At 47.9% G+C, this 15,009-nt stretch overlaps 1 protein-coding gene across 1 annotated transcript in view; it reads left to right on the forward strand.

The window, feature by feature from the left end:
• Nucleotides 1-2,109: 2,109 nt before the first annotated feature.
• The window catches only part of LUZP2 (leucine zipper protein 2), a 551,161-nt gene continuing 538,261 nt past the window's right edge, over nt 2,110-15,009 (forward strand). The window contains exon 1 of the mRNA XM_038568129.1: nt 2,110-2,210. Within this exon, the coding sequence (XP_038424057.1) occupies nt 2,149-2,210 (62 nt within the window). The 5' untranslated portion in view covers nt 2,110-2,148. The remainder of the gene's footprint in view (nt 2,211-15,009) is intronic.

Here is a 15,009-nt window from a genome sequence, read left to right on the forward strand (position 1 = left end):
TCCTCTTTTTTTTTTTTTTTTTTAATTTTTTTTTTTATTTATTTATGATAGTCACAGAGAGAGAAAGAGAGAGAGGCAGAGACATAGGCAGAGGGAGAAGCAGGCTCCATGCACCGAGAGCCCGATGTGGGACTCGATCCCGGGTCTCCAGGATCGCGCCCTGGGCCAAAGGCAGGCGCCAAACCGCTGCGCCACCCAGGGATCCCTGTATCCTCTTTAAGATAAAGCTTTATAAAAGACATTGCCCCTACAGATCACGTTTCAAAAATTCAAGGAGAGGTCTCATCTAAGTCTTGCTGTGTCTTGCCCCAGAAAAGATGGACTGTGAGCTGACCCCTCTAGCTAGGAGTCCCTGTGGCCTGCTTGACCTTTGCCCCAGGGCATCTTTGGCTCCAGCAGCCTTTATTAACATCAGCTTGGTGGTTGTCCCTGGACGACTTGTACTGGGTGTCCTGTTCCAGGCGACAGTAGGGCTTGCTTAAGATTTAAAAGAATCAAGTTCTTTGGGGATCCCTGGGTGGCTCAGCGGTTTAGTGCCTGCCTTTGGCCCAGGGCGCGATCCTGGAGTCCCGGGATCGAGTCCCACGTCGGGCTCCCGGTGCATGGAGCCTGCTTCTCCTTCCTCCTGTGTCTCTGCCTCTCTCTCGCTGTGTCTATCATAAATAAATAAATATTAAAAGAAAAAAAAAAAGAATCAAGTTCTTTGTCAAAAAAAAAAAAAAATCCAGCATGGGTTTTCACGTTACCTGGTTTCTGTAATAGGGACGATATTAATGGGTATCTCTTAGGATGGTTCTGGTGAGGATCAAGGGTAATAATGTATGAGGAAGTGCCTTATGGACATTTAACCCACACGCACTCGTGCAAGGTGAGAAGCAAGTCCCGTTAGGAGGCCCCTGGACTTGGACCTCTCGGTAAGTGAAGTTGGCCGTTTTCCAGAATTGCTTTTACAAAAACATATTACTTTGTATTAGTCTTTGTTTCCCTGATATTTCAAGATAGAGCTTAAACGTCGGATGTTTGCTGTAGGACACCTGGAAGATGGAGAAAAACGAAAGGACGGTGCCTGCCGCCCCCGGAGACCGCGCCTCTGGCGGTGCCGCGTCCTGCTCGCTGGACCCCTCAGGGCCCTGGGGGGGGGGGGGTCTCCAGCCCCGGCTGCGGCCCCGCCCCTCTGTACCGCTCGTCCCCGCCCCGCGGCCAAGACCAGGGGCGCGCGCTGCAGCCGGGGCCGGGCCGCTCGCTCGCCTCCGCCGCCCTCGCCGCCGCGTCCCGCTAATGCTGATGCGCCTCTAAGCAGCCCCCGGTCCCGGAGCCCCTCCCCCCAACCCGTCCCGGAGCACATCCCCCCCCCCCCCCCCCCCCCGTCCCCGAGCTCCCCTGTCCCGGGCGGCGGGCGGCGGGCGGCGGGCGGCGGGCGGCGGGCGGCGCTCCTGGGGCACCTGCCGCCCTGCGCGGGGACCCGCCTCGCATCCCGCCCGCGCGCCGATCCCTGCGGGGAGGTCCGACTCCGTGGGGTCCCCCGCCCGTGTCCGTGGGCTCCTCCCCGCCCGTGTCTGTAGGCTCTTCCCACACCAGTGTCCGTGGGCACCTTTCCCTCGTGTCCGTGGATCCCTCCCGCCCGTGTCCGTGGGCTCCTCCCCGCCCGTGTCCGTGGGCTCCTTCCCCCCGTGTCCGTGGATCCCTCCCGCCCGTGTCCGTGGGCTCCTCCCCACTTGCGTCCATGGGATCTCCCCCACCCGTGTCCGTGGGTCGTCCTCTCGTCCCCCCGCCCCTCTCCTCCCCGGGTGCGTTCTCCTCCCCTCCTCCCGTCTCCCTCCCTCCCTCCCCTCCCCTCCCCCCTCCTCTCCTCCCCGCGGGGGGCAGCCGGGGGCGGGGTGCGGGGGTGCGGGGCGCGGTCCGGGCCGTGGGGCGGCGGCGGCCTGCGCGGCGGCGGGCGTCCCGGGCGGGCCCCGGGTGCGGTGACATCACCGCCCGCCTCCCCGCCCGGTGCTGCCTCCGCGAGGCGCGTCGGTTGGGCCGTTTGCCCGCGTCCGCCGCCGCCAGGGCTCGTCCGGCCGGGCTCGGAGCCGGCAGCGCGGAGCGACGGGACCCGGAGGAGGAGCGAGGCGCGGGCGGGCGGCGCGGGCGGGAGCCCCCGGCGGCGGCATGAGGCTCAGCCCGGCGCACTACCTGCTGCCGCTGCTGCCGGCGCTGGTGCTCGGCGCCAGGTGAGTCCCGAGCGGGGCCCGACCCGACCCGACCCGACCCGGCCGCCTGCGCGCCCCCCCCCCCCCCAGCCCAGCCGACGGCTGCCCGGACGGTCCCCGCGGGGCCCCCAGCGCGCCGAGCCCGGGGCCGGGGGGCGGGAGGGGGCTGGAGGGGGGCACCTGCCGCCGGGCGCGGTCCTTACGGGGAGGGGGCGCCGGCCGCCGGGGGGGGGGGGGGCGCGGGGCGGGGAGGGTGACCCCGCAGGACGGGGAGCCTGGCACAAAACTTCTGCACTTGGGCGACGGCCTGCAGCGGGCTGGGCCGGCTTCCAGGAGGCGGCGTCCGCGGCGCGGGGCCCGGGGCGGAGGGAAGTTGGAAGCGGACCCTGCGGGAGCGGCGGTGCGGCCCGGCGGGGACCCCGGCTGCGGACCCGGAGACCCTGCGGACCCCCGGCTGCAGACCCAGGGACCCTGCAGACCCCCGGCTGCAGACCCAGGGACCCCGGCTGCAGACCCTGAAGACCCTGCGGACCCCCGGCTGCAGACCCAGGGACCCCGGCCGCGGCCGCCGCGCGGGGTGGGACGCAGCGGGGTTGAGAGTCGGGGCGTGTCCGCGGTTGGTCCGGCCCAGGGTGCGCGACGGCCCCGCCTCGTCCCCCTGCAGAGCGGCACAGAGCGGGTCTGTCCCCGGCCGGGCCGAGCCCGCGCCCCGGGCGCCCGGGCATCCTCTTGGCAGCCGCCCCCTTCCCTCGGCCGCCCTCGAACAAAACAGCCCTCGCAGCGGGAGTCTCAGTGAATGGAAACATTGTGTCGACATCCGACATCCGACGGGGGAGGAAGAGGGGAAGCGGGGTCTCCCCCGTCCTGAAATTGGACCCGAAGAGCGCTCGCTGCCTGCAGAGGAAGGAAGCAGCACAATTCCTGATCGCGTCGCTAGTCCGTGCATGCATCCTCCTTCACACTCCTCCAACCAGACTTTTCCTTTTCCAGCGAGGACCGTGTGATTTAGCCCTGATGGTTCAGTGAACTTAGTCTTTCCTTGAAGACAAAGCCCGGGGTGACTTTCCCAGACTAAAGGGGGAATATGAGGGTTTGCTTGTTTGCTTTTTTATCTACTTTATCCTGCTGAGGATTTCTTGTCACTTTGGTTCACAAAATGCAGGTGGTCGTACAATCGCCCCACTTCCCCGTGCTGGAGTAACTTGTCCCGGTTACGGATCCCGCTGCAATATTCGTGGTTCACTCTAGATGAGTCCGTGCAAATTGTGCATCAGTCATTTAAGGGTCTTGCCGTTCACCCTGAGCTCTCTTGTGTGGTAGTTTAGTGATCGTAATTTCTTGAGAAGGGAAATTCTCAAAGTTTGGACACTTAAGTGGGTGCTTGTCATCCTCTGCACAAAGGAATAAATTTTTAAACGATAGAAACCCAGCCCACAATGATTTTTTAAAGACAGTGAAAATCTCTAGTGTTCCAAAAGTACATCTGCTTTATAAGGATGCCATCCATATACTTTAAGTGACTCAGGAAGCTGTACAGGCTCTAGCTTCTCAAGTTTTAGTCTTGGTTACATAATACGGAGAGCCATCATCTTTCCTTTTATGGTAGTGTCAATTTTTTTTTTGGGGGGGGGTAGTGTCAATTTTTATTAGGATGACATTTTAAAATAGTCAACGCATTTGTTACGACAAAAATTAGAAGTAGTCATTCCTAGTTTCCTTTAGACGTGAAACTTCTGCAGTTTTTACAGAAGTAAAAACTTAGGTCGGGTCTTTTACATTTTCCTTCTGGCAACTCAACCATAAGAGCATGTTGGGCTTAAGAAAGTGAGACTTTCCATCATCAGTGGTCTGTCTCGTTGGGATTCCTCTGTGGCAATTTATTTTACTGGATATCCAGATTACCTTGTGACAGCGGATGTAACAATGAATATGGTACTGCCAAATATGTCATTTTGCAAGATTCTGTTTTAATGGTTTCTAACAGAAGGCCATTGTCTTAGTGATATTTAGGATTTCTTAGAGGCATATGGTTCGTGTACAAGCTAGAACCTAAAGAGGTTTGTAAGAACAGTTGCATTAGTAGAGCTGAGCTTCTTGTCCTGCTGAGAAAAAAAAACAAAAAACAAAAAAAAACTGTGGCGCAGCCCTGAGCACCTGTGACAGTGGGTTTTCTAGCCAAAGACTTTTTGTCAGTGTCTCAGTCAGGGGGTCTTGTGTGTGTGGAACAAATGGCATCTCACATGCTCGGATCATGCTGAAAGCATTAGCAGAGGGTGGCAGTTACCAGATATTCTTAGAGCCTTTGGATGTTGTCGTTTTTATCGTCAAGTTCTTTTCAGAGTGTGATCAATGTGGATCTGAGGCTCTTAATGCAAATATATATATTTGACCATCACTTACTCTGGGCATAGCTCTTTAATGCCACACTGTTCTCTTTCCAAAGTTCAGTTTTGTTCTATAGTAAAAGAATGTGTTCACTGAAACACATGCTGCAATTAGAGAAAGACAGTTATTATATAATAGTTGTCTATCCACAGGGATGAAAACCCTAAAGCAATTTTGCCTTTGAAATATGAATTTTTGGATAGCTTTCTGATTTTGCTTGCTCTTCGTCTTCATATTTTTATGACAACTTTGGATGCGGAAGGGCCCAAATTCCATGGTTTTCACCATAGTGAACAGCATTGATTCCCCTTCAATCAGAGTTACTTTGTCTGGAAAAAAAAAAAAAAAAAAAAAACAAAACAAAACTTGAGTATTCACCATCAACAATAACCAATAGTTGTTTTACTGGTAAATGCCATAGAGTCAAAAAGAGCTATTTAATTTTCTGTATATGGCCCCTCCTGTTTAGAAAGTGCATACAAATTCAAAACATCAAGTTAATGTTATGAATAATGAAGCTAATGCCTAAACCCATTTAACCTGTGCACAAATAAATGTGATCAAAGAAAGCAAACATATGTTGCTTTAATGGCTTTAGAGTAGAATGACTGTACTTTTTAAAGAGCTTTCTTCTGTAGAAGTATTAAATTGCCATTCCAAGGCAGCCAGCAATTCACTTCAGAAAGGAGTAGTATAGGTATTGAAAGGAATAGTAGGGTGAAAAAATCTTTAGAAGTTCTTGGTGAAAAGGGACTCATGGAGTGCTGGAGAAGGCTTGTGCTTTAGTCTGCTGAACCTCTGTTCCTTTATGCTGTGATTCTACTCTTGATGCCTTTGGTTTATTGAGTTTTAAATGACTTAATGGGGAGAGAAACATGGCAGGGGAGGAGTGAAGGTCTACTGACTTCTGGTGGTTTTCCATCAAGCAAGAGCTTTAAGCAGATGGGGGCTTCTAGTCCTCTCAATAGGAGTCACCTTCCAGGTCTCTCCTGGGCCCTCTGATCAGCAGTCATGGCACATGTTTACTTTGGAATCTAATTTTAGATGACACTATAGATTGAAGATGCTCTGGGCTCCTCTTTGCTCTGAGCCTTCATCTAAACCTCAGAATTTGGTTGATGCATAGGATCGAGTTAAGACTAGAATCACAATAAAAGCACAAAAAGCATCTTTTAAAAAAAAATTAAGCAAATGAATTTTATGTAGGGAGCGGTCTTCCTTAAGTATCTCTCCAAACTGTGATGAGGGAATTGTGGGTTTGTTTTCCCAAGCCCGGCACAGAGTGAGTCTTGCTACACACGCTTTTGGGATAAGGATTGCACTCTCCTGTGTCCTCAAGCTAGAGATAGGTCTTTTCTAGGCTAAGGAGATAGTAACAGGCACATTTTTGACTTTTCAGATTTCCAGTTCTGGACCTTAGCTGCCTATTTCCAGTAGCAATTTTTAAAATGACCTGTTTGGGGATTATCTTTGTGGATTAAGTTCCCCTCATGACTGATGAGAGACCCCTCAAACATTTATGATTTGGTCACAATGGTCCCAGACCAAACTGCACGTAAGTGGAAGGAGAATGTGACCAACCCACCAGGAAGCAAAAATTACTGGAACCGCTGAGGGGTACGTGGTTGTAACCATGCTGTGTTTTCTCAAGAGTGTCTTGAGAGCACTTGTGCGTGGCATATGTGCTTGAGAGCCTGTTTTTGACTGATCTCTAAAGGAAATCCCTTTAATAAATAGGTCCAAATCATTTAACCTGATTAAACAGTTATTTAATACTTTGTTCTTCGGAAAAGAAAAAAAAAATCTCCATTGAAACCTCATAACCTTTGGAAGTTGTCTTTGGTGTTTTCATTATCACACTTCTAGAAGCGAGCCTGAAATGTGTCAGGCGTCAGGACAGTAAGATATTAGCTACAGACGTATGTCCTCATAATCTGGTCCTGTTTGGAAATACAGTTAGGACAAAATTGGATAAATACCAACAAAATTTTAAAGTTGTAGATATGAATGGAAAAAAGAGTGAGTGATGCCGGTGCAGGGGTATTAGAAGTAACGTCCACTTTCAAGGACAATGAGAGAAGTAATATTTTGTAATGAACTTTAACATCCTCCAGCACTTGCTAACTGTGCGATGTTAGGTAAATTGCTTTTCTGTTTTTCTCATGTAGGAAGTAGGACCGCTCGTAGAAACTACCTGGAAGGCAAGGACTGAATGAGTTTATTTAGGAAAAGAGTTGGCATGTTTCTTGGAACAGAGCAAGTGATGAGGAGGGCTTAGCCTGTGCAGTTATTTTGGTTATGTTCACAAAATTTATGTTATCTGTGATTGATCGGGACATAGCAACTTAAAGGAAACTTGGATACAAGTCAAACGAGTGACAGAAAATTAACAAGAATTACAGTTTTCATCCGAAAGAAAGAAAAATACTGGCAAAGAAAAGAGGAAGCATCGGAAGCAATGGGGGTTACCTCGTAACTAAGCCTGGTTGTTTCAAGAGTGTTTTGGTGGCAAAGTGCCTGCGTGGTGCTGTGCACTTGGCAAAAACCATGAGGACTTGTGGTATTTGATCATTTAGAATATGATTTTGCAGAAAAGTACATATTTAGCTACCTGTATATCTCTTTAAAATTTCATGGTGTATATAGCACATACATAATAGGAAATCACAGCCGCGAGCACAGGTGCCAGTGAAAGGGTGCTTTGAAACTGCGTAAGCACGGCTGGTATAAAGCCCCCTACGACTTTATTTTCTGTTTGTCAATTGATTTCATAACCTGCTAACAAGCTATGAAATACTTTTAAGTTTTCTAAATATTTAACACAGATTTTTTTTTTTTCTACTGCTGAGAATAATTTGAAAACCGGTGCTATAGAAGAAACTCAACTCTGTCTGAGAAATCATCACATGAAGGGGTTATCCCTAACCTAGTTTGGAAGATGACTTGAGAGATCATCTAGTTTTAACTAGTTTGCACATATTTTATCATAAACTTTTCATAGTTTTGCCAAGAAATTCTGAATATCAAATGAGGATTTTTTTTTTTTTTTGCCATAGATTAGTGTGTGTGTGTACGTTTATGCTGTAATTCCGTGGTGCTGTTCAGTGGGAAACATACTTGACAATCTTACAAAGATAAGTCCCTAAATATATTCAATTGCACTTTAAGGGTGAGCACACATTTCATTTTGCTTAGGTTGTCTCTACATTTTCGTCATAGCCAATGAACAACTTCTTATAGGACATTTTAGGGTCAGGTGGTCATAGATTGTTTCCGACATGTACACGTCCATCATTTAGGGTTATTAGGATTAAAGGAAATGTACTTAAGTGCTATCTCAGTGCACAAAACTGGACTTTCTAGTCTTTAAGAGATCCTAAGACATGATAGCTAGTACTCTAGGTGGAGACTATAGTGTGTTGATTTTATTTTTTTATTTTTTATTTATTTATTTTGTGTGTGTGTGTGTTGATTTTATATTGGATACCTCAAGCAATCAACATTCAATGGTTTTATTAAAAGTCAAAATAAATTCCTTAAATGAACTGATTGGTATCGCTAAAATAATAGTAACATTTATTTTCTGAAAAGATTTTGCGTGGGCGGGGGGTGGTGGGTAGGCAGGGAGAGGGTATTAAGCCCAGTGACTGATCCTTGGGGGAAGAAAGGGAACTAAAACATGCAATGAATGACTTGCTGTCTTCCAAAATAGTCCTGGCTGCTGAGCTCGGGTATCGGTAGGAGCTATTGCAGATTCCGGACCAGCCTTCCTCTCACATCCTTATAGAAGATGTGACTTCCTCCTGCCTAGCCTCCAGAGGATTATTAGGGTTTCTAATTCCCTGTCCTTCAAACTAATATTCAGAACACTCTGAGCAGAAGCACTTAGTGAGCAGGGTTTACAGGAAGTATTTGCCCTGTCGTATGGGTTAGCCCAAAGAATACGAACTCAGACTTTGGATTAGCCTCACCAGCTACGTGACTTAATGTCAGTCAACAACTCTTAGCCCCATTTTCCTCATCAATAGAAAAGGAATAACTATGCTTCTCTGATTTAAGGGCATTTAATAAGCTCCTGTGTAAAAAGAAGGGGGTCTGGAACAGAGAAATGCAACTCAGTATGTGTCCATTCTTACCTGGTTGAAGGGGGGTGTACTCTCATTTCAGAAAGAGCTCCCCTTCATAAGCACGCATCTCAGGCTGACGCGGGCGAGACAGAAGTATTGGTGAAGACCCTGGAGCTCAGCTCAGTCCCATCTTCCCTTACCGCGGGTGATACAGCTGAATGGAGACTGTATATTTTCCTTCCAAACTCATAAAGATAATTTGAGACCAAAGTAAAAGCCAATTCTGGGCCAACCTAACTGGTCCCAGTTAGCAACACTGATTTGAACACCTGGAACGTCCTCAAGAAGACGTCCCCAGTATGGCCTCGCCTAGTTTCTATTTTGGGTCTGAAAGCTCCAAATCATGTTGCTCATAAGTTAAACTTTAAATTATGTATTAAAATTATATTACCATAATATGTTAATGCCTTTACAGGAAGTTCATTTCTTAATTTACCTGAAGATGACAGAACCAAAGAGGTCTGTCTTAGACTAGAACAGCATAATGACCACAATCCGTTTTAACAAGTTGAGTGTTCTGGGCCCTAATAATTCAGTGTTCTTTTTTTCTTTTTTAAGATTTTATTTATTTACTCAGGAGAGACACAGAGACACAGGCAAAGGGAGAAGCAGGCTCCATGAGGGGGGCCCAATGTGGGACTTAATCCCAGGACCCCGGGGTCACGACCTGAGCCAAAGGCAGATGCTCAACCACTGAGCCACCCAGGCATCCCAATAATTCAGTGTTCTCACATGGGGTAAGGTTGGTCATGACTTCCCCAGAATGCTGGAGAAGGGGGTGGGATGGCAAAGGGAAACAGAAAAGCCTAACCCACTAGGACCCTTGGGGATCCCTGGGTGGCTCAGCGGTTTGGTGCTTGCCTGCAGCCTGGGGTGTGATCCTGCAGACCCGGGATCGAGTCCCACGGCGGGCTCCCTGCGTGGAGCCTGCTTCTCCCTCTGCCTGGGTCTCTGCCTCTCTCTCTCTCTCTCTCTCTCTGTGTGTCTCCCACGAATAAATGAATAAAATCTTAAAAAAAAAAAAAAAAAGAAGGACTCTGAATGGTGCGTGTGTGGACACAGACGGTGACAGTGTAGAGGAAAGTCCCCGGTTACTAGCCTTCCTGTTTTCAGCATTGCTTTTTTTCTGTTCTTGTTATTTTGTCTTTAAAATTCTCTTCTCTAATGCCTTCGGTCACTCACTGGTTTCTTTGCAGTGAACTAAGGCGTTAACATCGGGCAGGAAAGAGGGGGAAAGACTGAATCCTAAAGGAAACAAGACAATGTGTGAAAAATCAAAGTGACATGTTGGCAAGAGGCAGATATGGCTGAAGAAGCTTTATACTGTTGAGACCATGTAGCTTTTTCCTTCAGATGCCACAAAGTGAAATGTGGGCTCATCCTACAGATAAGTTCATGTGAAAATGGGGCAAACTTTTCTTTTTCTGACACTACAATTTGGAAAACCATTGAAAGGTACCAAATCCCTTTTCTGCGTCCTATACATCTCTCTTTCAATTGATCCATTTATACAACCTGTAAGGTACAGACCCAACCAATATTCTTGAGGACTAATTAATTAACGGTTAACCCTTCCTTGCAGCCTGTTTTACTTGTACACTTTCATCATGAGGGAGACTGAGTTTAGGACTCCTTAAATGATTAGCTTACATCCTCCCAGCTAGGAAGCGGTTAGAGCCGAACTCCCTTATTCTGAGAATTGCTTTATGAACGAATCTACAGCACTGGTCGCAGATTTAATTTCTATATAAATACACAATGAAGAAAAATAACGTATCCTACAAATAAGAATGCCCAAACTAAACCATGTTGGCAAGTAACTGTTCTCATGAGATATGGGGTAGGCCACATTAAAAATATTCTTGGGGCGCCTGGGTGGCTCAGCCGGTTAGACATCTGCCTTTGGCTCAGGCCCTGATCCCTGGGCCCTGGGATGGAGCCCCGCATCCAGCCATCTGGGATCTGCACTCATCGGGGAGTCTGCTTCTCCCTCTCCCTCTGTCCCTCCCTGGCCTGTGCTTGCTCTCTCTCTCTCTCTCTCTCAAGTAAATAAAAAACATCTTTAAAAAAATATTATTAAAATTACGCCTGAAAGTAGTTTGTCATGTATCAAATATACCTCAATTAGAAAATAGTAAAATAAAAAAAGAAAAAATTTAAAATCAAAAGATAAAAATCATCTATTAAAGATAACTTCTTAAATCAGCCTAAGAAATTCATGAGTTTGAAGACCAGCCAAATTGGAGCCTTTATAACAAATAACAGTTTGCCAGTTAATAATCGTATTCCTCTGTGGAAAGCATGTCTTTAGATCAATGTTTCTCAAAGTATACTCCTTAGTGTACCTAAAATCAGAATGCCCTGGGGTGCTTGTAAAAAGGCAATGTCCTGGTCCCTGCCATAGATATGCTAGATTCGATTCCCTGAGGAAGTGGCCAAGGAATCAGGGGCTTCCCGTGCACAGGAAAGCTTGGAAACCACTGGTCCAGTATTTGAGAACAATAGAGTCTAGAACACTTTGAAATCATCATCATTTATTCAGCAGGAACATCTACGTAAGTCAGGAAGATGGAAATATGGTTTGGCAACAACAACAAAACTTACTATTTTTGCATACATATATATAATATATATAAATGTCTTATTTATATTTTATGTATAAAATATTTATTTTATATATAAATATTATTTATATATTATAAAATATATCATAAAATATATTATATAAAATATATTATACAATATTTATGTATATTTATATATATTTTATATGTGAAATATTTTATTTATTTGAGAGAGAGAGCTTGAGCCTGGGCCAGGGGAAGGGGAGGGCAGGGCAGGGTGAGGGAGAAGCAGATCCCATTGAACAGCGAGCCCAAAACAGGGCTCCATCCCAGGAGCCTGGGATCATGACCCGAGCGGAAGGCGGACACCCGACCTACTGAGCCACTCAGGCTCCCTTACATGTATATAGATTTAATTTAACTAAGTATCTTGTCATATATCAAGCTGCATTTATCTGTCAAGTTATATGAGAATAATCTGCTTCATTAAAAAAAAAAATTGCAGAGGGCTGCAAACGGGGGAGAGAGTGGTCGAACTAAGTGACGCAACACCGTATTACATGGATCTATCAGGGACCATACCCTAGGAAGTCCTAAAGAGTGAAGTGAAATCCTAGAAACTCTGAGAAGAGTGAAAACTTAACTCCACATCCTACCCCACTTTTATGGCTTCACGTTGCCTGACAGAGATGTGACGAAAACCAAGACCTACTACGTATGAGGCTCTACAAATGCTTCTTGTTTTCTGCGTGGGGCCGAAAATCAGAGTTTTCAGATGAAGTAGAAGTAATATTTAGCCTAGCAAAAAAAAAATCTTTTTTTTCTTTTTTTTGCAAAAAGGTTTTAATCTACCACCACCACCGCCCCCCCCGCTTCCGCTGCTCCCATCACACACACCCCCACCCCCCCACCCCCCACCACCTGCCTTAGCAGCACTTGGTTTTACCTGATGCAGGAAAAACAATTTTCTGGTTTGGTTTTCTGGATTAAGCAGACTGTGCAGCCATGCTAGGCATATTGTCTCTGTTATTTTCCCCTCTGCGCTTTCGGTTCTCCTGTAAGAACAAAGGAACCAAAAGATGATGCGATGGTAGGGAGCAGCTAAGCATTGCGGAATACCGTAACCCAGGCCCCGCCACAGACTCGTGATGTGATGCCGCCTTGGGTTCACAGATGTGGATGCTTAGGCATGCAGGGGTGAGGTCAGCGGGCCAGGGCTGTAACCTGCTAAGGGGACTCTAGGTTCCCAGGAGCCCTTAGCTGTGGGCTGCAGGGCCTCCTAGCACGTGGTATGAAGCACGGGCCACCTGCAGCCTGTCCCTCTCCCCGGGGTCCTGGTTTACAGACGGAGAGCAAGAAGCCTGTCCCAGGGCTCGCCTCTACGCTTCCAACCCAAATCGTGTGTATTTTGTTTTATTCTCATTGTGAAAGAAAATAATCCCAGCTGTGTACTGATTGCCTTTCTCTGTGGCTGCCGTTTTCCAAAGTCCGTACCAGTGAGCTACGGTGTCGTGCCTCCTGGCTCCAGGGGCATCTGCCTGTCGACTCCGGGGCCTAGGGACACGTGGTGGGAACCGGACGGCCCTCACTGCAGCTCGGCACCCTCTACCCCTGTGATTCCTAAGTGGCGCTCTCCACTGCTCAAACTCATACTTTAATTTTTAGAATTTATGACAATGGTTAAAAGTGTGTGCGTGTTGTAATGTTTAAGGGCTGTGCCACATGGTTCTCCAGAGAAACCTTATAGCCTCTGTCTAATGCTCTTTCATACCTCGGGAAGGTATTTTGTGGATTAGAACATTCAGGATTAGAGCAGTTTAAGACCTCTAAGGTCACGGAATTACTAAAAGGCAGAGGCGAACTTTGAATCCGTGACTTACTAGGCATAGGCCTTAAGGTCAAGCCTCTGAGGCAAGAGGAGGTGTCGGCGTTGGAATTCCTGGTGTTGCCAGGCGTTTGGGAAGTAGCTCAGAAGCCAGAGCTGAGAACCTAATGCAGACTTCGTACACCCGCAGGGGTGCCTGGGCCCGGGGCTCCACGTGCGGTAGGTCAGGCCGCGCCTTAAGCAGGCCCTGTTAACCCCCCGTGTGGCAAGGAGCGTCGCCTTTGGTTTCAGAGATGTGGAAAGCCACGGACTCGCGTTTGAACTCAGTCGGCCTCCAAGACTGACCTGCTAGTAAGTCAGCTTTTCCTTGGGACGCGTGAGGCTGATGCTTTACTGGAACTACACTTCCCCCGGCGGTCAGGAGATGGCACTGTGAAGTGCCAAGTGCAGCACAGTCCCGTCCCTGCTCTGCACTTAACCCCTTTGCACACTGACGCAGCTCAGGATTGCTATCTTAAAAAAAATGGCTTGATTTCACATCAAAATCATTAAGGTAGGGGGTGTAGCTCAGGGGTAGAGCATTTGACTGCAAAATCATTAAGGTGTACGTACGGATATGCAAGTACGGGTAGGTAGGGACCCGTATTGATGCATGTGTGTGACGTGCTTTATAGTGTATCTAGTACGCACGATAACATATGTAATGTTATTCATGGAAAACACAGAGATTTTAAAGTTCTCTGCAAATGTATTTTTAAAAATAGCCATTATCGGGCGGGTACCATGCTGCTGTTAGCGCAGTCCCGGCCATCGCCGTAGTGATTCCTAGATGTCCACTTCCCTCCTTAAGGAGAATTAGACCTGGACGTTGGAAAATGTACCCATTTCCCCTACATACTCTTTTATTCAACTGACCATTAAAAGGATTCCCAAGGACAGACTTAGAGGGGAAGTAGGCATCATGTGAGGAAGACCTATGTGACCTGTTTATGATTTTATTTTATTTTTTTTGAAAAAAGACTTTTGAAATTCATTTGCCAGCGCAAAGGGGGAGGTACAGAGGGAGAGGGAGAAGCAGACTCCTGGCTGAGCAGGGGGCCAGCTCGGGGTTCAGTCCCAGGGCCCAGCGATCGGGACCTGAGCCACAGGCAGGCGCTTAACCGACTGAGCCACCCCTGCGCTACACTATATTTACGTTCTAATTTTCATACATGCTCATACATTTTCACATGACCTGGGCAGCAATTAGCAGCAGCCCTTTTTATAAAGATGGGGAGACCATCACTAATGACGGGGGGGCCCAGACCCGTGGCTTTGAGCTCCACTTTTACGCACCAGACCCCGTGTCGGGGGGAGAGCCCGCTTCCTGGTCACAGGGGTGCCCTGGGATGGGCAGCTGGGAGACAGACGGGCCACCTCCTCTTGTGTCTCCTTAGGAGGGCGCTGAGCTCAGCGTGGGGGCTCCACCTTCTTTTTTTTTTTTTAATTTTTTTTATTTTTTTATTTGTGATAGTCACACAGAGAGAGAGAGAGAATGAGGCAGAGACACAGGCAGAGGGAGAAGCAGGCTCCATGCACCGGGAGCCCGACGTGGGATTCGATCTCGGGTCTCCAGGATCGCGCCCTGGGCCAAAGGCAGGCGCCAAACCGCTGCACCACCCAGGGATCCCCAAGGGATATCTCAATTGTGGTTTTGGTCTGCGTTTCCCTGACAGAGTGATGTTGAGCATCTTTTCATGTGTCTGTTGGCCATCTGGATGTCGTTGGGGCAGTATCTGTTGGGGTCTTCTCATTTTTGATCAGATTGCTTGGGGTTTTGTTGGTGCTGAGTTCTAGAAGTTCTTTATATATTTTGGATACGAACCCATTTTTCAGATCCGTTCTTTACAACTATCTTCTCCCATTACGTAGGTCATCAT

The sequence above is a fragment of the Canis lupus genome, chromosome 21, assembly GCF_011100685.1.
Source record: "Canis lupus familiaris isolate Mischka breed German Shepherd chromosome 21, alternate assembly UU_Cfam_GSD_1.0, whole genome shotgun sequence".
In the NCBI taxonomy this organism is placed as follows: domain Eukaryota; kingdom Metazoa; phylum Chordata; class Mammalia; order Carnivora; family Canidae; genus Canis; species Canis lupus.